Raw genomic sequence first — 25,235 nt, 5'->3', positions numbered from 1 at the left:
GCATATATTCAGAGCATAGGACGTGTGATGTAGTCATCCAATAGCAATATCACTGCTACGTAGCGTAAATACACAAATAGGGAAACTTAATGGTTTAAATTAATGTACATAGTATAGCTACAAGCAAAACTAAGCTTCCACATATAATATTGTTCTTTTTAGCATTGTTACACTTTAAGATACATCACAAAAATGTGCCAGAAAAATTTTAAACAATGACATTAATGTCTGGGCTCAAAATTATTCCAAGTGGTTGGTGCTCAAAGTGTTATGAGATGTCAAATGCTCTGTGATTTAAGAAATTCATTGTACATTCTCACACATAACATAATTCATTTTTCTCTCTAAAAGGAAATTTCCTTTGAAAATAATGCTTTTCGAAGAACCATTCTCAATATTTTCCCATGACCTCTTTGGCATGGGTTCGTTTCAGCAGCTCCCAGAGAGTTCCAGAAAACAGGTTGTGCATAGGCAGCTATGATGACGTAGGAAGCCCCTATGTTCATACACATATAGCATTAAGAGTTCTTATATGATGTTATAAAAGAAATAGGACATCCGACGATACTCCATGAGCATAGGAATTTCATAAACCATTCTAAAAAGCATAATTCAGCTCAAAGGACACATTCATACATCCAGATTTACATCGAAGTAGGCCCCAACCTGATATTAAGCTTTTCAGTGCACTTTTTGGGATGCAAATTTTCTTGGAGTACTAGTACTGTATTGTCTCATGTTTGGTTCTTTATTATGACATAATGCCATACCTGCCAGAAGATGAAAACGTGCACTTGAAATTCAGTGAAAAGTTGAAACTAGCCAATAGTGTGGAATGAAAAAATTCATTTCTTATAAATTGACTTCATCTGTGGAAAAGACTAATAAAAGCAACATTTATTTAGCAAATTGATAAAAATAACTTAGTTGTTGTGCAAGGCAATCAATGCTTGATACCAAAAATGTGGAAATAAAATGAAATCAGAAAAATGAAACTAATAACATATTTTAGCCCTCCATAATTACGTAAATGTATTTTAATTTACTTGATAGCTCCCGGCAACAGAAATCAGTTTTGTTTTCATTTGATGTGTGAACTGTAAACGAAGAATAGCAGTAAAATCACTAAGCGTAAACATGGGTCACTATCCCACTCCCCACTGCAACCCAGACTGCTCTGTGCATGTGTGAATCTGTCAGCATAGGTGTGCTAGAAATTTTTTTCTGGGTAGCATGACTGCTTCTTGCTACTGTTGTAGCTACACTTAAAGTATCCAGAAGCAGAAGGTACTTCTCATATGCAACTCAATTGCGCATGCGAATGAGCCCACTGGCAACAGCTCAAAATGAACTTAATGTTAAGAATTATAACATCATGCTTATCAGACATAGTTTGCTGTTATGAAGTATTCTATTGTGTTTGACCTAAAGCCTTTGACACATTTTGCTTTAGGCAGGCGCTTGTGTGTACACTGTGTTTCGTTGTTGTAAATGGCACATTTCCTTTGCAACTTAAGTTTTATTTTGGTTTTATCTGTCATTTATGTTTTATTGCTGCAGTATTATTCAGCAGTAGTGGAATACAGTAAAATTCTTTGGTTGGCTATCAGTTCTTACCAGTCAAAATTCTAAAAATTTAACTCAAGACTAAAACAACAAAAAATTCCTGGAATTCTAAAAAATGTACAGGTTTTTCCTGGTTTTCTCCCGGATAAAAAAAATCCCAGATTTCCTGGATGTTCCAAAGTGTATTCACCCTGATGATATATCTCAAATACACAACAATTTAAATTAGCATCAATATACTCAAATATCTATTAATTTAGGAAGATAAAGAATATAGTGAAGTAATTGTGGTGTGCTTGAAAAAAGATGTTTTCCTAAACTTATTACATAGCAGGCAACTATTACGGATTCTCTGTAATTATTATGGATTTATCACCTTCATTATGGAGATATGGAGAGGTACTAAGAAATTACTTTTAAACTTTGTCAAGATATATATGACACTAAACCCCATAAAATACTGAATTACGTTTGTACAAGATGGCTCTCTCTGCTCCTGTCAATAGAAAGAATAATGGAACAGTGCAAACCTCTTGTAAAATTTTTCAATGATGATGCCTAAAAAAATGTAAACACCTCTTACATATCTAGAGTGCACCCTATTCTAAGAGATCCATAACTAAGCTACTTCTTCTTTCCTTGTGTAATAATCTTTCAGAAAGAAGAGCCAGTAATTCATAGACTTCATAGCATCCTAAATAAATTATTTACAGGTCTGATTATTAGATTCATCAATCCTTCTGCAGTACCTACTTCTTGCAGTCTGCTGGAACTAAAATTTCAAACAAGTAAACAACACAAAGGGGTGAAGATATAGTCATTGGCGTAGACACTAGAAGCTTCATTCATCATACCAAGCTTGAAAAATCTGTATTCACAAAATTTTATGATGATGTCAGAACATTTTTCATCAACTCATGTAATTGTGTCAAAGAAAAATTTCCACAATATTATGACTCACAAAAAACTTAGAAGTTATAGACATTGGATCCAGAAAAAGAAAACCTTTAGTATCAATTGTAAAGCTTAATGAGCTATTTCCTGGTGTTCTGAGTGATTGTGAAAAGAAACACATTAGAATTGAGAGTTTTCGAGATACCAGTTTGATGACTTTGGAATAGTGGAAGAAGATAGAGCTGATACTGATTGGCACAAGATATCTGCTATATTTAATGCATCAGACATTAAAAAGTATACACCACTTAGCAAATTTATGCTTGCATTACTGCTTATGCCTCATAGTAATGCTGCCTGTGAGAGAGTTTTTAGTACTGTTAGGAAAAACAGAACTGAATTTTGATCTAGTATGAATACAGGAACATTGACTGCCTTTATCATCAGTAAAATGAACCATTTATCTTAAGGAAGAGCATGTTACCAAAATAATTTTTCGGAGACTCAGAGTCAGACTGTGAAGAGTGCAACAAGATTGTCACTCAAGAGATATTATCAGTCAGAAGTGAAGCTTCTGTATTGTACAAGTAGAGCAGATCCAGGAAGAAAAGGCAGTGGATGAGAAAGACTTGTAAATATTTTTGTATAAAACACTGAAGACAGGCCTCTCGTTTCATGATGCATGCGGATTTTGTTTACTTGTTTTACTTTCCTTTTAATTAATAATTTGAGACACATAAATGAGTTGATTTTCAAGTATTTGTAAATTACAGAAATGTTTCTAAAGCACCTTTATGTTTACTAAACTGATTTTTTAGCTTTTTCCACTTAACCTGATTCTTTATTTTACAATTATTTGAATTGCTGGAAAATCCACTTTACTTAGGGCTAGAAAGTGTGAGTGTTTAAAGGCCTAAAACACAATTCTAATTTTTAAAATTTTCTGATTAAATCGCTCCCAGAAAATGCTAGGATGGTTCCTTTGAAAGGGCATGGCCATTTTCCTTCCCCATCCTTGACATGATCCATCTCTAAATGACTTTGATGTTGATGGGACATTAAACACTAAGATACCCTCTCCTAAAATTTTCCAAGGGAGAGTCCACAAACCCACTTCCATGTTTGCCATGTGATTACTGACAGCCACTTCTGAAGATCTGCAGCTATGTTATTGTGTAATCTCTTTGGTGTTATTATTTTTCACTTATAATGTTCAGACTTTTCTCAATTCAAAAGCATAACTGTGGAGCAAACTAAAAATCAATACGTTAATTATATTAATTATATATATATATATACATCACATTCACTAACCTCCACATACAAAGGAATACTAAGGTGAGAACTATTATTACAAGGGCTGCTAAAGATGCTCCAACTGCAACTCCGAGGACTTCTCCATCTATCTCACACTGAGATCCATAGAAGTTTCCTGTACAGCTGCAAAGCAAAATTACACATATATGAATAAGTGACATAAAAGTAAACATACATCAGTGAACTACCTGGAAACACAACAATTTCTGAGTTGACAGAAGAACTGGATCACTTATCTTATGACAAACATTGAAAAAATATTACAGAAAACACATTGCTCACACTTATAAAAAACATAAAATAAAATCAAGTGTACAGAATATGATTCGAAAGACAAAGAAGGTATTTCATATGGAAACTAAGTTAGTCTTTGGGGACTGGAAAAAATTTATGCAGGTTATTTATTTCTCAACAAAACAAACTGTATTCCTCTTCAAAGTGATTACAAAAAGTGTTTAGGCTCTGTCACAAAATCTTGCTATTAAAATCACTAAAATAACTGATAATAAGAAAGATGCCTATGTCAAAAGAGAAGTGACAAAGCATATGTGCAAAATGATGTATTATGTAGCTGAGCAAATAAATTGTACAGAATTTATAGAAGGTGGGACATAAAGTCAAATGAAGTTGAATTGGTATATCTGCCTGAAAGAAAAAGAAACAGAATGGTCACAATAAATGTTCCCTTGATGATTTGCATATGGGTGCTATCAGGCAGCAATTTCTATGATACTATGAAGAATGTAATGAGATATGAACTCTATAAAATGTCACAGTGTTTGTCAAACATGTGCATTCTTCTATGATAATGGAGAAACTTAAAGAAGAAGTTTCAAAAAATGAACAGTATATTAAGTTTTTATGCAAAAATGAGGCATCAGAATTCAAAAGATCACCAGTTTATCTAGGCAAGATGTGGATTCACATCATATTGTTATGAATAAATCCTGTCAAAGTTACAGTGCGTGTGATGAAAGTCAAACTAAAGTGCTGATCAATATTTCAGTGCGGCCTGATGTCAAGCACATGCCTACACTCGGCCTATAAAGATACGAGGAGTATGCCGTTGCTACTTCTCTCTCTTCTTGAGTGTAAACAAGATAGTTCTGCCACCCTGATCAGTAATTCAGTTTTCCTTGTAAGGTTCAATGGTTCAAATGGCTCTGAGCACTATGGGACTCAACTGCTGAGGTCATTAGTCCCCTAGAACTTAGAACTAGTTAAACCTAACTAACCTAAGGACATCACAAACATCCATGCCCGAGGCAGGATTCGAACCTGCGACCGTAGCGGTCTTGCGGTTCCAGACTGCAGCGCCTTTAACCGCACGGCCACTTCGGCCAGCTTCCTTGTAAGGTAATTCTTATATCGATAATGTAGAGTGTTATGAATACAATGGATAAGCTGAGAGTAAAGAGTTTTCCCCTCTTCATTCTGCATCAATGAACAGTATGGACTATTCAGGCAGCTTGTACTGTTACAAAGGGAAAGAACCTTATGGAGATGGTTTTCTATTGCATTCTCTGAAGCTGTTATGATGTTAGTGTATCTGTATTGTAAAGATAAATCTGATGAGTATGTGTACAATGCTATGTTATGTTATTTTTTGTCGTTACAGATGATTTTAGATCAAAAGCAAAGCAAACTGTGATCAGCTTCTTCCAGGCAACCAAATACTTCTGAGTAGCATCTGTCAAGCTGCAAAGGTTAATACCCTCACTCAGAGGTGGATCATTAGCAGTAGTGTTATAAATCCTCACTCCATAAGATGTAGAGTAGATGTTTGAAATATAAACTATAATATTATAACAAAGTCTACCAAGTGAAGTGGAACTGTGGTTAGCACACTAAACAGACATTTGGGAGGATGAGGGTTAAAATCCCCATTAAGACCTTCAGATTTGGGTTTTCCATGAGTTCCCTAAATCATATAATCCAAATGCCAGGATGTTTTCTTTAAAAGGGCATGGCTGATTTTTTTCCCCATCCTTCCCTAATCTGAGATTGTGCTCCATCTTTGATGATCTTGTTGTCAATGAGATGTTAAACTCTAATCTTCCTTTCTTTAACACAGTCTGGTGATCAGACACTGTGTGTCACCAGCTCTTCTCCATTTGTTGGCCAGTAAGTAACTGGTGATGAAAATTAATTCCAGCAGCAGGAGCTAAAGGGGCTACTTCCCAGCCAAGCAACATCACACTAACTAGTCTTCATGACCTCATGTATGGCGGCAGATTTATTTAATCAGTAGACTAAAAAGAAAAGGTGTGATGCAACAAATAGTAAGAAACAAACCGCCAGTACCTCGTCTCCTACCTTGGTAGAGCACTTGCCTGCGAAAGGCAAAGGTCCCCAGTTTGAGTCTCGGTCCGGCACACAGTTTTAATCTGCCAGGAAGTTTCATATCAGCACACACTCCACTGCAGAGAGAAAATCTCATTCTGGAAACAACCCCCAGGCTGTGGCTAAGCCATGTCTCTGCAATATCCTATCTTCCAGGAGAGCTAATTCTGCAAGGTATGCAGGAGAGCTTCTGTGAAGTTTGGAAGGTAGAAGACGAAGTACTGGCGGAATTAAAGCTGTGAGGACGTGGCGTGAGTCGGGCTTGGGTAGCTCTGTTGGTTGAGCACTTCCCCGCGAAAGGCAAAGGTCCCGAGTTCGAGTCTCGGTCCGGCACACAGTTTTAATCTGCCAGGAAGTTTCATATCAGCACATACTCCACTGCAGAGTGAAAATCTCATTCCAGTAAGAAACAAGATTTATTTTAGGGATACAAATACCTCAGAGAAATACTGGTCTAGAAAAGAGTAAATATAGTCTTGCGGAAATATATTCAAGAATTTCAACCTAAATAAGCTTTCAGAAGGGAAATAAATATTCAGTTTCATGGAAGGGAAAATAATGTGTGAAACTAAGCCAATATTACTTATTGCTTCATTGAAGTGTAAGTAACTTACATGAAAACATGATTTTCTTTCAAGATAGATGACACACATGAGTTGATACAAACAACTCATAAAATAATTTCTATAATATTTCCTCCTTCTCACATATGTGAACAAGTTTATTATTATTAAGTATTAATAATAATAATAATAATAATTATTATTATTATTATTATTATTTCTTTCTTTTCTCAGACGTTATGTCTGGTCAAAAATGGAAAGTGACGCGGACCTTGATCAACCATGACTTCCTTTTAACTGTACGGTATATGTTATATTGCATTTAGGAACTTTCGGGTAATTGAACATGTATCAATAATTACAGATTTCTGTAGTTGTATATATAAGTTTGGATGTAGCTGTATTGCGTTGATGTACTGGTGGATATTGTGTGGTACGACTCCTGTAGTTGATAGTATAATTAGTATAATGTCAACTTTATCCTGATGCCACATGTCTTTGACTTCCTCAGCCAGTTGGATGTATTTTTCAATTTTTTCTCCTGTTTTCTTTTGTATATTTGTTGTATTGTGTATGGATATTTCGATTAGTTGTGTTAATTTCTTCTTTTTATTGGTGAGTATGATCCCAGGTTTGTTGTGTGGTGTTGTTTTATCTGTTATAATGGTTCTGTTCCAGTATAATTTGTATTCATCATTCTCCAGTACATTTTGTGGTGCATACTTGTATGTGGGAACATGTTGTTTTATAAGTTTATGTTGTAAGGCAAGCTGTTGATGTATTATTTTCTACATTGTCATGTCTTCTGGGGTATTCTGTATTTGCTAGTATTGTACATCTGCTTGTGACGTGATCTACTGTTTCTATTTGTTGTTTGCAAAGTCTGCATTTATCTGTTGTGGTATTAGGATCTTTAATAATATGCTTGGTGTGATATCTAGTGTTTATTGTTTGATCCTGTATTGCAATCATGAATCCTTCCATCTCACTGTATATATTGCCTTTTCTTAGCCATGTGTTGGATGCGCCTTGATCGATGTGTGGCTGTGTTAGATGATACGCGTGCTTGCCATGTAGTGTTTTCTTTTTCCAATTTACTTTCTTCGTATCTGTTGATGTTACATGATCTAAAGGGTTGTAGAAGGGGTTATGAAATTGCAGTGGTGTAGCCGATGTATTTATATGAGTGATTGCTTTGTGTATAATGCTAGTTTCTGCTCGTTCTAGAAAGAATTTTCTTTAATTGTCTACCTGTCCATAATGTAGGTTTTTTATGTTGATAAATCCCCTTCCTCCTTCCTTTCTGCTTAATGTGAATCTTTCTGTTGCTGAATGTATGTGATGTATTCTATATTTGTGGCATTGTGATCATGTAAGTGTACTGAGTGCTTCTAGGTCTGTGTTACTCCATTTCACTACTCCAAATGAGTAGGTCAATATTGGTATAGCATAAGTATTTATAGCTTTTGTCTTGTTTCTTGCTGTCAATACTGTTTTCAGTATTTTTATTAGTCTTTGTCTATATTTTTCTTTTAGTTCTTCTTTAATATTTGTATTATCTATTCCTATTTTTTTCTGTATCCTAGATATTTATAGGCATCTGTTTTTTCCATCGCTTCTATGCAGTCGCTGTGGTTATCCAATATGTAATCTTCTTGTTTACTGTGTTTTCCCTTGACTATGCGATTTTTCTTACATTTTTATGTTCCAAAAGCCATATTTATATCATTGATGAATACTTCTGTTATCTTCAGTAATTGGTTGAGTTGTTGATTTGTTGCTGCCAGTAGTTTTAGATCATCCATGTATAGCAAATGTGTGATTTTGTGTGGGTATGTTCCAGTAATATTGTATCCATAATTTGTATTATTTAGCATGTTGGATAGTGGGTTCAGAGCAAGGCAGAACCAGAAATGACTTAATGAGTCTCCTTGGTATATTCCACGCTTAATCTGTATTTATTATTATTATTATTATTATTATTATTATACTGACTTTGAAGAAACTGATGCATTACTTACTGGCAAACCTGCTGGTTCCCTTCAAATCGGCACTCCCCATGACCACTACAATGTTGCTGTGGGCATGCTTCACATTTTCGTCCACTATGATGCATATCACCTGCCCAGGGGTCTCGCAGCCCATTAGGACACACACAACGAAATGTGCCAAACACATTGCTACATGCTGCCAAGGAATGGCAGTCGTGTAATGCTGGATGACTACACTCATCCAAATCAAGCACATCAGTTACTGCTCCTGGCAGACTATCCACCCACAATGCACTGGCACCCACATTGTTACCCCTCCGCTGAATTGCTCCCAGCAGATGGCGTCGGATATCATGCCTCACAGCTGGTCTCAGGGTTTCTGCAGTCTCTTCCAACTGCAATGTCACATTGGCAAACACTGGACCATACCCACCCACTGTGTACAGTCCATTGACATTTACTCCCATGACATCATCTGAGAATGGTGTCATTGACATGGCAGAGTTGATCTGAAAACATAGATTTCAAATTACTGGTGTGTAATGTTTAAGATAAGAAAATGTTTCCATTGTAATCCTCCCCCCCCCCCCCCCCCCCCAACATACACACACACACACACACACACACACACACACACACACACACACACACACACACACACACACACACACACACAAAATTGAGCCACTGGTGTTTCTTATTTATGTTCACAACACAAAATACTACTTAAAATAATTTTGTATGCAAATTATGTGTTTACAGTTTACGAGCATAATGTCCATAAGGAAATAGAGATTCATATTAACGAAGTTCCAAATGAAATAATGCAGTATTTCAATGAAACCCATTCCAGTGTAAGTATTAGCAGCACATCTATCATGGAATATTCAACTTGTGAATGATTGGTGACACTGGCATGGAACTACACACTGTCAGTGAAATTTTGAAAAAGAAGTAAAGTGTATTAAATTTTCTGGGTGAAATTATTAAAGAAAAATGGAATTGGGATATTCATACTGATTCTTTCTCAAGAAAATAGTCTGAAAGTATACTTCCAATCAATATGTTGAGTAAGAGCTGTAAAGGCACTTATTCTAAATACTACATACCATGCTTCATCATTGCCAAATGTAAACAACAGAATACAAAAAAGAGGGGAAGAAACAATAATTTAAATTACCTTAAGGGTTCTGCAGAAAAGAGGTGTTCAAAATAACTATGGAACTGAAGCCAAAAAGTCTGGGAATGGCTACGCAAAATTAGTATTCCAAGCATACTTCACAATATCACAATACTTTATCTACAGGGAAATACCATACAAAAAGGTATGGGTTAGTACTTTAAAGAAGATACCATTATTTAGATAGGAATTACATTAGCAAGAAAAGGAAGAAAGATTAAAGGTTAATATCATCTTGATAATGAGTTCATTAGACCAAAACACAGTCTCAATTGGTGCATATCTGTTGCTTTTGGACAGATAAAAAAGTATTTGATTCGCAAAAGTATGATTTTTGTTATTATTGAAAGCACATTGTAGTTTTCATTACTGTTGTACTTTAAAGTGGTTGTGTGGAGTAATTCCTCAGACAAACCAATAAAAAATGCTTGCTCATATCTTTTAAAGTGTGAGTGACATTATTTGCTGTCAATTAAAGAGCATGCAATAATTTCAAATGTCCATACCTAATGATAATCTGCAGCACAACATGACAATAAAGTTAAGAAAATTAAATAAATCAGTGCTTGCAAGTACATGCATAAATTACATCCTTATTGTATGAAGCACACTAGCTCATATTCGATACCAATGACAAAATAATTTCAGTGACTTTACATGACAGACTAAGTTATGCCACCACGTAACTGGAGTTATTTGAAAGCAACATAGAAATATTTAACTCATGGCAGAGTGTCAGTCTTTCTCAATAAGAAACTGGCACTTTCGGCAGTGATGGGCAGAAAATGTTCATCTCAATCAATGTGAAGTCTTATGGGATACAAGTCAATGGGTTAGTAGTAAGAACTGACTGCCTACTGTTATTAAATAATTTAAGGAGTTTAGATAAACAACTCACTGAGGTGTGAGGAAATGAATCATCAAAAGACAGATAAATAAGACTGAAAACTACACACACACACACACACACACACACACACACACACACACACACACCACCACCACCACACACACATGTATGTCTACACTGTACAAGTGTGTGTGTGTGGGGGGAGGGGGGAGGGGGAGATTATTTATTTAATCCAGTTATTTTTATAAGCCTTGTGATGACTCAACACCTCTACTATTCAGTGGGTTGTTACTTTTACTCCACCTAACCAAACCTAAACAGGATTTTCCATTATTATATTTCTACTTGTAATTGGTTTATTTATTCGAACTACATTCAGCCCATATTGTTGAATCCATTGATGAATGCCTCATTAAAACATACGATTATTTTAAAATTAATTAATCATTTTGATTGTTCATCAAGTGAGTGTCATGTGCCCATGGAGGGTCATACCATTTAATAATGCAACATTACTCTGAAACTTCAGAGTCCATTCAAGACTAAAAAGACTACAAAGAAATGTAATACTTTATGATTTAGTATAAAATTATTTTGAAACACAGCAAAAACTGTATAGTATATACAGAAATTCAGAATAAATTTCTACCACTGTGCCAAAATCCATGTTCACATACTACTTTTTAGTTGTGTTTCAGAACTGCATACCAAGTGATAAACAACACAATCTACTCACGGCTTGGCTAGCTTCCCACTGCAACTGCTGATATTCATCAGAATTTTTGTCTCTCAGATCATCATTCCATGTAATTCGCTTATCATACATGCGGTCAACTCGCAGGGACAAGACCATAGACACAATTCCTGAAAAACCAGTCAGATAAATGATACTTGACAATACATAAAAGAACAAATAAAACAAAGAAAAAGTAATACGGCCTCAAACTTATAAAATGAGGAGTTATTCATCAAAATAATTAGAATCTAAGGAGAATATGTTCAACCCACAGTACTGTGGTTGTACACTAGTGCATTTAAGAAAGGTGTTCCCTCAAAAACTGCAACCCACTTGAGAATGTGAATCTATGGAGCATTTGGGCATTCCACATCAAAGACAGTAATGCTAGCTAAACCTTTCACACCAGAGGCCAGGAACATCATCTGGATCACTTTCAGGATGACAACTGATATTTCAGTGAAGATAAAAGACACAGCACCAAAGGCTCCACCACAAATGCAGAAGAGCCATCTTTGTTCAATAGAATATGCATATAGCGCACATTTTTACGAGAGATAGAAAATTGCAGTCATAACTATAAATCAAAGGCTATTGGATCACTTCGATATACAAACCTCAGAATGTGGTTTCCAGAATCAGGATACTCACTAATTTCTGAAATCAACACATATAAATAGTGTTCAGATAACTTAAAGGAATGCATCCATGTAACATCCTTGACAACTGACAAAATTTCAGCAGGTGAAAACCTCATTTTCAAGGCACAAATGTTGAAATATCGATGTTTGTTGATGACAATACCCAGCTGCATTCCCTAACTTATTTGATATGTCAGGAGAAGACAACCAGTAACTGGTGACTAACAACAGTGGTGTTGCTGTTGTTATTGTCATCAGCTTAAGCCTCTTAAGCTCCAAATAACTACTGCAACTTATACCATTCTTAATCTCCTTCTTGTATTCATCTCTTGGTCTCCTCATTAGTTACGTCATCTACCCATCTAATCTTCCGCATTCATCTGAAGCATCACATTACAAAAGCTTCTATTTTCTTTTTGTCTAAACTGTTTATCTTATGTGTTTCACATCCGTACATGGCTACACTCCACACAAATATGGTACTTTCACAAAAGGTTTCCTAACATTCACATCTATATTCAATTTTAACAAATTTCTCTTTTTCAGAAACACTTTTCTTGCCATTGCCAGCCTGTATTTTATATCCTCTCTACTTTGTTCATCATCAGGTATTTTGCTGCCCAAATAGCAAACCTCATCTACTACTTTAAATGTCTCATTTGCTGATCTAATTCCCTCAACATCACCTGGTTTAAATCAACTTCATCCCATTATTTTTGTTTTGCTTTTGTTGATGTCCATCTGATATCCTTCTTGCAAGACACTGTCCATTCCACTCAATTGCTCTTCTAAGTCCTTTGCTGTCTCTGACAGAATTGCAATGTCATTGACAAATCTCAATTCTTCTCCCTAAACTTTAATCCATACTCCAAAATTTTCTTTGGTTTCCTTTACTGCTTGCTCAGTGTAACAGACAGAATAACTTCAGGGATAGGCTACAACCCTGCCTCACTCTCTTCTCAACCACTGATTCCCTTTCATGCCCATCAACTCTTGTGACTGCCATCTGATTTGTGTACATGTTGTAAATAGCTTTTTGCTCCCTGTATTTTACCACTGATACCTTCACAATTTAAAAGAGAATATTCCATCCAACACTGTCAAAATATTTCTCTAAGTCTACAAATGCTACAAATATAGGTTAGTCTTCCCTTAACTTATCTTCTAAGATAAGTCGTAGGGTCATTATTGCCTCACATGTTCCTAGAGTTCCCTGTAATCCAAGCTGATCTTCACTAAAGTTGGCTTCTTCCAGTTTTTCCATTGTTCTGTAAATAATTTGTGTTAGTATTTTGCAGCCATTACTTATTAAACTGACAGTTCAGTAATATTCACACCTGTCAGCACCTTCCAACTGCAGTGTCACATTGGCAAACACTGGACCATACCCACCCACTGTGTACAGTCCACTGACATTTACTCCCATGACATCATCTGACAGTTCCGAGAGAGTATAGAAAAATTGCCAGCCACAGGAAAGATTTTCGGTTAAAATTTTCATCAACATACACACTGCGGAATCCAAAAAGAAGAAGCTTCTTGTATGCAGATGACCTAGCCTTAGCTGCCCAGGGCACAAACTTTGAATGTGTGAGCAGAAATTCCATAACTGCCCTTAGAAACACTTCAAGTCATTTTAACAGGAACAGACTAACATCTCACCATTCAATGACATAAATCTTTGCCTTTCATCTATGGAACAGAAGAACATGATGTGACTTCTATATAGAATGGTAAGAAAACCAACAAAAATAATGATACATTTTGAAGTACCTAGGCATAATGCTTGGCAGAAACACACTATGTGTAGAAAAATGAAAATCTCTACTCAAAAAAATCTTGTTTACAAACTTGCAGTTAAGGTTACACCTACAGACAATTTGTACGTCAGCAATGGCACTGTACGTGTGTGCGTGCATGAATGTGTGTGTGTGTGTGTGTGTGTGTGTGTGTGTGTGTGCGCGCGCGCTTCTATGTTTCTCTCTCTCTCTCTCTCTCTCTCTCTCTCTCTTCCCTAATCTCAGGCAGTAGAGACAGATCTCAACCAAATATCTTAGCTTGTTACAGGTTGCATCAAGCCTACTCCAAATGATAAACCATAATCCCATAACTAAAATAATGCCATCCTCTGTAAGCAGGAAGTGGCTGCCAGTAAGAAAAGAGGCAGAGCACACCCACTTCATGGTCACCTCCCTTCTCAGCATCAGTTTATGTTCCAAAAAAGCTTCCTGAAATCAACTAAATATATTATCATCCCCACTGAGAAGGCCACAATATAACTAGGAAAGAAGAAGACACCTCACTTCAGCAGGCGAATACTGCTCACTGGATGAAATGAAAGCTGACTGGTGTGGGAGGTGCAGCACAGACTATATTTAAATGTAGTAGGATTCAAGGACATCGTAAGGCAATGTTGCTTGAACACAGGTATGTGAACTGTGACTGCAGAGAAAATAAAGAAAAAGTCACATGCTTCGGTTGGTGCTGTGCTTACCATCTTTCACAGAGAAAGATCTCCTGTAGACCACCCTGACTATCCTGGACACTGCAGAGTTCAGAGAATGTAAATATAAACCATTAAGTTATTACATTTTCCTTACTTGATAATAATAAAACAATATCAATGAATAATTTTTCCCTTGTTGATATAAGCATAAAACGGAATCACTGTTGCTGCCATAGTGAAACAGTGGAATGGCCAGCCATAAAATTAACAATATTAGTAAGCTGATCTGTATGGATATGAGGGACATTTATTCACATTAGCCCACTAACCACAGTAAATGTTTTGAGAACAACGAGTACTCTCCAAGGCAAAGATTTGAAATTTTGATAGACAGTTGCTGCTGATCTACTTGATTGATCAAGCATGTGTATTGCTTAATTTCTGGAATTTTTGCCTTTTGTGGGCAAGTCCTCTACCAAAAAGCTATCCAAGTAAAACTCAGTTAGTAGAGCACTTGCCCACAAAAGGCAAAGATTCCAAATTCGAGTCCCAGTCTGGTAAACAGTTGTGATCTGCCAGAAAGTTCCAAATCAGTACACACTCTCCTGCACAGCGAAAATTCATTCTGCAAACTACAAAATGGTTTCTCCTTGGTGACATATATACAAATACATTTTTTCCATGCAAACTGTCAGAATACAATAAATATTTACTGTTTTTCTTCTTAGAGCCTGGTGGTGGGTTCCTTTTTCTAATACTTTTTTTCCCTAAAGTGGGACTGGTTAATATGATTTTGAGGAATCCATATTTTTATTCAGCAATTCAGTGCTGTGAGATCTTCAGTTTTTATACATTAATTATGTCCATGTCAGTCCTATCACTCTGAAGAGCTCTATCCTTACCATGTACACCCTTGATTCACTTAAGATGTTTGAAACGAAGTAATCTAGTCAGCTAGATAACAAATAATTCAGTTTTAAATTTCTTTTGGCTAATTATCCTCACAATCACCACAGATCTGATACAGCTGTTAATAAGGACTTAGATCTCAACACCTGAAAAAAATCAGTATTAAACAACTGTAGCTTTACACAATAACTCACTTCTACATGGTTCACGATGTTTGCGTCGGCTGAATCCTGGTCGACAGTGGCATGATGATACACCTTGTTCTGTTCGACATATCTCATTCTGTGCAGCATCACAAGTTGAATCATCTCCAACAATGCATGTGTCAATCCTACAAAAAGTAAAAGAAATAGCCATGTAAGAACAAACTTTTGATTATGATGTTGTTCAACATTCTCAAGAAAATTGCAGAAATTCACATTAAAATTTTTCAGATTATAATGTCAGAATAAGCAGATAATATGAACACATGCTTGTAGAAACATCACATACACCACTTCAGAAATAGCCTCTTCCAGGCTTTTGATTTCATAGCAAACAAAAAGAAATTCCCATTCCTTTTTTTCTAATTTTTATATGATGGTTTAGTACTCTACTGAAAGTAAGAATATTGTTATATACATAGGTATAATTTAATCAATTTGACAAGGTGTTGAAAAATACTGGGCATTGTGTTTTGACACATGCTATAAGGATAGGCATCTGGAGTGATTATAGAGAAGCTTTGAAATCTAACATCACAGGGCATGTGAACTTGGAAATCAATACAGTCTTCTCCAAAGACGTGTTCCTATCTTGCAATGCTCCAGTCAGTTATACAATACAAATGCATCAATGAAGCATAAGATAAACAATCAAGTATGAAAAGAGAGGGCATGCTAAACAAGGTAGCTAAATCATTAAGTTGAATCATGCATGCTACATAACTAAAAGTTTACTTTGTTGCAATCGCTCATGACCTATTCTTTCTGTTAAATAAGATACTATCCAAAGATAAACTGTATATTGCAGCTATCAGTCATGTGCACTCATAATAAAATGGTACACAGACCTACATCTCTATATCTGGACCAGTGTAATAATGTGCTTGACTGAATGATGGCTGTTGACAGAAGAGCTATCACACTAACAACCAACCAGAGAAGAAACTAGGCCATGCCTTCCATTTTCTTCACTGTTGTCATATTATTCTGCAGATAACAATTATGACTGCTACATTACTGCTGTGATTCATTTTCATCATATGCTTTGTTTCTTTGTGCTGATTTTTATAATATAGAAAAGAATGCCTGTAGCTAATAGCAAAAGTGAGTATCAAAGTGATAAGGCAAACTCAGTGCCACAGGTTAACAGAAAATATATGAAAATATGCTGAACTGAAATGCACTGCTGTTGCTGCCACAGCCATGTTAGTGTACAGATAACTGCACCTTTCTGTGTCTAACTGACAATAACTTTGTTATTGTGATCCAGATATAGACTTGAAATTATGCTGAACATAAGACTTCTACCTGTAATTTAGATAAACTTAAAAAAAGATGTGCACATAGATACAGAACTGATCACACTCTTTAAATAGCTCATAGGTGCAATTCTATTTCATTTATTACCATTTTGTGAAACTATTGTTTTACTACTGCTTTACTGATAATTTCAGCATACACTAAATCCAACTAGTTTCTTAGTTTCTTTTAGGAATTTTATAGACTTTCAGAAGAGACACAAGAGACTATGAAAGCAGCATGAGGTTCACTTCATACACAGTGTCACAGAAGTAATGGTCAAGACTGATGGATATGAGAGAAACCATCATTCAAAGCAAAAAAAGTATAGTAAATATGAGCTCTAAAATGTATACCACACATTAGGAGTTATGAGCTCTTCTTCATATTCAATACTGTGAAACAAATCTTTTCTATTGCAAGCTCTTTGCTTTCCAAATTTGGGGAGGAGGTAGTATGGACCAAAACACAAAAAAATTGTTTCATGAACATGGGATCTAAAATGCATACCTTAAGACCTACAAGCACTTGTTTGGCAGAAGAGATATGTTTCACAGTAGTGGGGATGAACAAGTGCTCAAACCTCTTAGGTATACACTTTTAGAGACCCTGATTGTTAGACATTTTTCCTTGTTTTGGTCCATACTACCCCCTCTCAAAATAAGGAAAGCAAAGAGCTTACAGTATAGGAGATTTGTTTCACACTGTCAAAGATGAAGAAGTGCTCATAACTCTTAAGGTATGCATTTTTGAGCACATGTTTACTGGAATGTTTTGCTTTGAATGATTATTCATGTCATATCCCTAAATACTGACCATTCCTCCTGGAACACCCTGTATTCTAATGTAGCACAAAATTATTCTCATACTCGATCACATGTGAGTGAAGGAACAAAAAAAAGCTATAAACTACAGTGAGTACAGGAGTTTTGCTTTATGGAGTAGTGATCAAAAGTTTCTCACCTCACTGGAGTCTGAGTAGGTCGTCTTGTAAATGGACGTCTGCTCAGTACTTGATGTGAAGGTGTTGTTGGTTGATCTTCAGGTACAGCAAATCTAAAACAAATGACATTTCCAAATGTTATTCTTTTTTCCATGATAATTTACATTTAAACATAAATAAATACCATAAGTAACGCCATTTGGATGTGTGATTATTGAATGTTCGTATATCATGTACCAGCTCTGCTGTAACTTCTATACAGCCTTCTATGTAGATGCGAGTACCAAGCAACTGTCCATCCAAATGAGTTGTCACAACCAAATTGTAGCCAAGTGCTCAGCTGACCACCCAGTAGCAGAACATACAGCTGGTCACAGCATACTTGACTTAAATGGCTGTTTCACAAACCATGTCATTTGTTCACATCATCACCATCTTCTCTGAACTATATCAATGGGAACAGTTCTTCAACACTTTCTTCAGTCCTGAAATCTCCCTTCTCCTCTGTTTTATCTCCCACTCCTAGTTCACTCCTCCACATAATTAGGTGCTACACATAACTCCACCTGCTTATGCCACAGCAAGCTCACTAATGCCATACTCCAATTGTGTGCGCTTGCTGCATCTTCATCCTGGACATCAGCCACCTTTCCTGTAAAACTTCTGCCCCAACTCCTTTCTACTCCACTCATTCCACCCGATACAACCATTCACCCCAGCTGACTTGCAGTGCCAGTACAATGTAGTTAGCCATGACAATGTGGCCGTGTGTGTGTGTGTGTGTGTGTGTGTGTGTGTGTGTGTGTGTGTGTGTGTTAAGAACACTGCATGATGCAAGTATTCTTCAAAGTTCCCATTTTTCTTCTGAACATGTAGTTCAACAACCATGCAAGAACAGTTACACATTGTTGAAATGGTGCGGTGTAGTCCTACAACTACACATAGTGACTTTCTGCATGCATAAATGTCCCATGAATGCATGGCAAACATTGCATGCAAAAAAACTTGTACTCATTTCACATACAACATGTCCACAATCTTCACATTGGCTACAGTGCCACATGACTTGAATTTTGTTGCTGGTTAAATGAAAATTGTAATTTGCTTCCATTAACACTATTCACTAGTAGAACCATATTTACAATGTATGTAATCAATAACACATGTAATAATCATTAATAGTGGAAGGAAAATCCACACATTCCAGTAGAAACCAATTTCCAAGTTCATTTTTTGGTCAGTGGTTGTTTCAGCATGAACAGTAACAAGCTGATAGGTCCAGTCATTTTAGAAGAGCAAATGACCGGACAGAACTACTTGCATTTTTGTAAAATTTGTTTGTTGAACACCATAAGGATGTTCCTTTGGCCACATGAACTGCAATGTACTTCCAGTATGATGGAGCTCCTCCACATTCTACCACACTTGTGAGGTCACACCTCAAATGCACTTAACCTACCTGCTAGATTGGTTATGGTAGTTCAATTAACTGGCCACCAAGATCACCAGACCTTATGCCATTAGATTTTTGTTTATGGGGTTTGATGAAATCTGACAAGGGGAGGGTTTGACATGTGGGCCACCAATTTTTATCAAGTTTTGCAAAGGTGCTGTACATTTTAAATAAAGAAACACATTTTGGCTTTTTGCTAAACACTCTCTAATTTTTTTAAAAAATCACGGTCAAAGTTGATGCTGTAAAATCATGCTTTCAATGTTATACAGCAAAAGATCATCTAAAAACAAACACTTTTTATTAATGTAATATGGGATCCAATGTTAACAATGTTTAAGTTATTAACATTTTTGTGTTTTCACACTATAGCTTGGCTACACATCATTCATTGTGTCTAAGAGCACAAGGACAGCAGTTAACCATTCAAGGCATTAGACTACCAGACTGCTGGTCCATGTTTGATTCTTGATGGTGGCTTCTTTCTTCATTAGATGTTTTTTCAGTGTATTTGAGTATTTGATAATATTCTGATAATGGGAACCCTTACTTCCTTTTTTTGAAGTGCAATATAGGGATGTGTGATTAATAATCAAATAAGTATTATTATGTGTTGACAATTATTGTCATCATGACACACGATGCACAGTAAGGATCTTCATAAATGGTGATGCTCTACCAACCTGCACTGTGAAAGTAATACTACCAAAACGTTTCTCTCTATGTTAACCATGTGACATTACTTTTTCAACAGGTACAGAATTTCATCACATGACTTCAAAATCATGTGGCATCATAACAGAGCAGAGAATTACAAGACAGGGTGGATGCTATCAAAATTCATGCATTGGTCCATAACCAGATGTCCACTTCTGTATTTCAAGATATGCTTTTATATTTTTGGTATGTATCAAGACTGAAATCTGATTAATCTGTTTTTTAGCAACATCAATCTGATATGTTGCCCATGAACAATGTACTGGAAAACATGTCAATGAAGTAAGATTTTGTTCATGTGTTACAAATGGTGTGAGAAACATTTATGTTTTGCCTGTTTCTATTGTAAGTTTCACCCCAATGATTGTGAGACAGTTCACGAACAGACGATCAGTTAGAATTTTGCAATAATATATTTTAGGCGTATTTTTGTACAATGTATCATGATGAAAGCAACTATGAGTCCACTGTAATATATATTTATTTGATTGCAAATCACACTTCCTGATGTTTTGCTTCAAAAAAGACAAAGCCAAGTATTCCAGTTATCAAAATATTATCAGACACACCAAAATAATATCAAGTGAAGAAAATGCCATGATGGTGAATCAAACATGGACTAGCAGTTTGATAGCGTAGTGCCTTGACCTCTCAACAACCAACCTCACTCTGCTCGACACACTGAATGACGGATACCCAGGCTACAGCATGAAAACACAAAAATGTTAACAACCTGAACATTGTTAACTTTGGACTCCACATTATATAAAAAATGGTTGTATGTAGATGGTCGTTTGATGTATAGCATTGAAAATATGATTTCTTGTCATCAACTATGACCAAGATTTTTTCAAAAATTAGGGAGTGTCTATCATGCAACCAAAAAATGTGTCTCTTTATTTAAAATATAGAATATCTTTGCAAAACTTGAAAAACTGGTGAACACATGTCAGACCCTCCCCTTGTGAGGTGTACAAACAAAAGATGAACATGCAAGATGAACTGCTTCATCGCATCATGGACACTGGTTCCTTCGTTAGGGAATGCGCAGAGGCAGTCAGACAAGCAACACAACACATTCTCCCAAGAGTGCACAAATGCACTGAAGTTGATGACAGGAAATTAGAACATTTATTGTGAACTGTATAACAGGTGTAATGTGACATGTACAATAATGCTTAGAGGTGAATGTGTTAAAAATATGTATTTTTTCAATTGATACTTTGTGAAGTGTATGTTGTAATGATTACTAACAGTTGTACATGAGTACATGTGTGAACCTGACAATGTGTTGAATAACACAGAAAATAAATAACAATGTACATTAGATGTGTTCTATCAGGAACCATGCAGAGTAGGGCATACATTCATATGAAGCTTTTTGTTTCAAATAATTGTTCCTATCATATATCTGAATATTGACCATTCCTCCTGGGAGCACTGTATATGTGCTACTTTTTGTACGAAGAGATCTGTCAATCAGCCAGGAAATTCCTGCCACAGTCCCACATGCAGTAAATTTAGTTTAATGGCTCATTAAGAAAAAAAATGGGAAGCTGATCAAAAATATAAAGCTAATCTGTTTTGACAAGTTACAATTGTATTCTAATTTGTTATATGGGAAATGTTACATTTATAGTGACTATAATAAGATTACTGTTGCTAGATATGTAGTACTGCACACTTACCCTGGGAATTGGTGGACTCTGCTAGGTGCTACACTGTGAGAATCTGTAGTGCTACCAAACAAGTTTATGTATGTACGCTTTCCATCTATTGACACAAAGTGTTGTCCTTCTTGTGGCATAGTTATAACTGAGACATCACCAGTTTCTGATCATAGAGAGAAAGAATGCAATTAATAACTGACAAAGTAATAAAAATATAAGAAATTATTGAAATTTTGGATTGGAAGTACACACATTAATAAATGGAAGAAAAGAATAAGTGACACCAATAAAAAAACTAATCCAATAAGTGATTACTGCTGGAACGAAAAGGTAGAATCATTCAGTCACTGAGTACATCACACAAACTGTAATTCCCCCCCCCCCCCCCGCCCCCCCCCTCTCAATCTGTTTACATCTTAGTGATGCACAGTATTATGACTAGTTTTTCACTTGTTGCTATAAAATTATGGATTCTTCAAACACTTTTTGTACATAAAACTATCTTTAAGGAATGGCATTATAAATATTCTGCTATCAGTTACTATTCGAGTTAATATTTTTAATACATAGGTGTTTATTTCAGATTTTTGATAATGGTATGATGCTGTCAGATTTAATCTATTGAGTATCAGATCAGATAAACAATTCTTATTAGGTTCTGGTCTCTAAATGTCAAATAATGATCTCTGTCTTACAAGAGCAGTGGAGGTCCAAAAAATACAAATCAAAGTATTTCTCTTTTTCCAAGAAAAATATAATTACATCTTCACTTTAAAACTCTTCAAAATGAGACTGACTTATTCTTTTATATTCACTTACCATTCATTTAAGGTTGTTCTTTGTAAAATATTATAATGATTCATTTATCATAACAAATAAGTATGCCACAGAAACAATGAACATGGCTGGCTCTGTGGTTTTGCCACCTTGTGCGGAAATTTCAAGCGCCACCACTGCCCCCCACCTTGCATATTCAGACATGGTCAACATTTCTCACAATGTCATTCATCTATGATGTCTTACTTTCATGCATCACACTTACTCATACACATGTTTGATGTGAATGAGTATTTAAGGCCAGAGCCAGGTATAGGATACCAGTCAGTGAAGCAGAAACCAAATGTTTATAGTGTATAATATCATCAATTGCAACTCAAAAATTGATTACATCAACCAGAATGAAGTTGTATCACTCTTGGAGTATATAACTAAAATCTGTTTGCTTTTTCTCATTTCCTGAGCAGCAAGGAGCATGCAGTGAAGAAGGATGAGCACCACAATTGCCGAGGAGAGTGTAGGCGAGTAGAGTTCTCACAATACTAGTGCAAGACAGGTTTTGTGAAAGCACATATTTATATGCAGATTTATCTTCACATGTATACACATTTATCTTCACATGTACTATATATTCATAGCACAGCACAAAGACAAAGAAAGAAATGCACAGTTGTTCACTGCACACTGAACAACTGTTCACTGCAGTGCTGAACAGCTGCAGATTGCATATGATGGTAAAACTGCAACAGGCACGAAATGTTTCAAACTATGTCAATGGATTCCCAACAGAACTATGGGTCTCAGCAAACAACGAAAAGTAAACATACTATAGTACGTGAAATAGTACCTCCAACATTGGGTTTGCACAGGTAGGTGACATTTGGCAACTTATTTCATTGTTAGACAAAACAATTGTAGGCTTACCTGCAACAAATCTTTATTAAGTAAATGAATTAAAATGCATGACATACATAAATAAATCAAAACTAAAATTAATTATGAATACATGTTTATGTGCTTGCCTTATATTACAGATATTTTTCTTGCTTTGGTATCAGCAAACTCCTGTATGACTTCGTTGAAATCCAAACATTCAGCAAGCTCTCATGTCCAATTGACACCATTGCCAGCCCCCACAGTTGTGCCTGATCCATTGTCAACCTCAGGTTTGTCTTAACCAGTTTAAGCGTTGAAAAACTTCTTTTCCCATTTGACACTGTCACTGGTTGTGTTGGCAAAATTCATGGGGTTACGTTTACATTGGGCACAAAACTATACTCACATATGAGATTTACAGTTTCACTTGGTGTGCTACCAGGCTTTGCTAACACTGAGACCAATTAAAGTCCATCTTTAAAACTGATAAGACTGATGTTCGTAGCCTGTTCATGATTAAAACTGCAGAACAGTTTGAAACAAATGGCACTTACAATGACAGGTGACATGTCACTAAAAAACATCACTGTGACTTATGAGCTGTTGAAAGCTCCCACTGAGTGCACATCAAATACTTTAATGTAAACATCTGTTTTGCACTGCATTTGTGGATCTTGAATTTTTTCATCTTCTTCCTCATACTGGAAATGTCTCCTCTTCAGTCTCTTTTGTTTCTGCATTGTACCATCTACTGGGTTTTCTATACTGAGTTGTCAGTTCCTTAGCAAATAGTGGGTAATCTCAGAATTTGAAGTCCTCCAGATAGTTTGTGAAAAACTCTGTTGTCTTTCTGAGCAAGTCAATAGTTTTCAATATATCTGTGGTGACGCACTGCTTGCCAATTGCTAAGAAACAGGGATATGCTTGGACAGGAATAATCACAGGCTATGATTGACAACACAGGACATACATAATGGAGGTGGAGTGGTATATTTATAATGAAAAATAGATTTCACCTCATGGGAAAGCAGGATAATAGATGTAAATAATATTAGTGTTTGATACACACTCTTCTTTCAAGGTGGTTTTCAGTTATTGCACAGTTCGAGGAGGGGTATCAGTTGAGAAACACTGCTGCCAAGAGCATCCCAGCTATGCTATATGTCTATAGCATTTAAGTCTGGGGAGTGTACAGGCAATTCCGAACATTCAATATATTCACTCTTCAGTTTGTTGGACACTTCAGCACTCCTGTATGGGTGGGCACTGTCATCCACAAACAGAAATATGGGGCATACCACACCCATAAACTGATGGATATGGTCCAGAATAATCTCCCTACAATACTGCTGTGTTGTAATAGTACCTTGTGCAAAGATATGTAACAGTGTTCCACCATTGTGCATAATGCCTGGCAACACCATAATGCCTTTGCCATACCGATGACAGTTATGAACTTTATGTGCTGTATAACATGCTCCCCTCTCTCTCCACAGCAACTGGTAGCCAGATTCCCTTGCCACAGTAAAGTGATATTTGTTAGAGAACATCACTCTGGATCGCTGTCGTTGAACACAACCAGCATGCTCCCAACACCAATAAACTCTTTCTCATCAATGGTGTGTTTGTAGTGGGATGCATTTAACAGGGTCCCAAGCATACATGCTAGCCTGATTTAATTGCTGAAAAACAGTTCTGGTAGAGACAGGTGTATGGTTAGTGGTTACAAGGTCTGCAGCAATCTGCCTAGGACCGAGATGTGTATTCCTTTTTGCCACTAAGGCTATGTATAAATCATCTTACAGTGTGGTTATCCATCTACAACCACCAGTATGCTTTCCCATAACATTTTCCACCTTCA

The 25,235-nt window shown here is 36.1% G+C and overlaps 1 protein-coding gene across 2 annotated transcripts in view; it reads right to left on the bottom strand.

The window, feature by feature from the left end:
* The window catches only part of LOC126469985 (mucin-6-like), a 283,915-nt gene that overhangs the window by 23,647 nt on the left and 235,033 nt on the right, over positions 1-25,235 (bottom strand). For both annotated transcript variants that reach the window (XM_050097429.1, XM_050097430.1), the window contains exons 7-12: positions 21,740-21,884; positions 17,902-17,994; positions 15,631-15,767; positions 11,441-11,568; positions 8,705-9,183; positions 3,775-3,900 (exon numbers count right to left, since the gene is read on the bottom strand). In XM_050097429.1, the coding sequence (XP_049953386.1) occupies positions 3,775-3,900; positions 8,705-9,183; positions 11,441-11,568; positions 15,631-15,767; positions 17,902-17,994; positions 21,740-21,884 (1,108 nt within the window). The remainder of the gene's footprint in view (positions 1-3,774; positions 3,901-8,704; positions 9,184-11,440; positions 11,569-15,630; positions 15,768-17,901; positions 17,995-21,739; positions 21,885-25,235) is intronic.

This window comes from Schistocerca serialis, chromosome 3, assembly GCF_023864345.2.
Source record: "Schistocerca serialis cubense isolate TAMUIC-IGC-003099 chromosome 3, iqSchSeri2.2, whole genome shotgun sequence".
Taxonomy (NCBI): Eukaryota; Metazoa; Arthropoda; class Insecta; order Orthoptera; family Acrididae; genus Schistocerca; species Schistocerca serialis.
The sequence above is the reverse complement of the archived record's forward strand: the minus strand, read 5'-3'. Positions and strand labels throughout refer to the sequence as shown.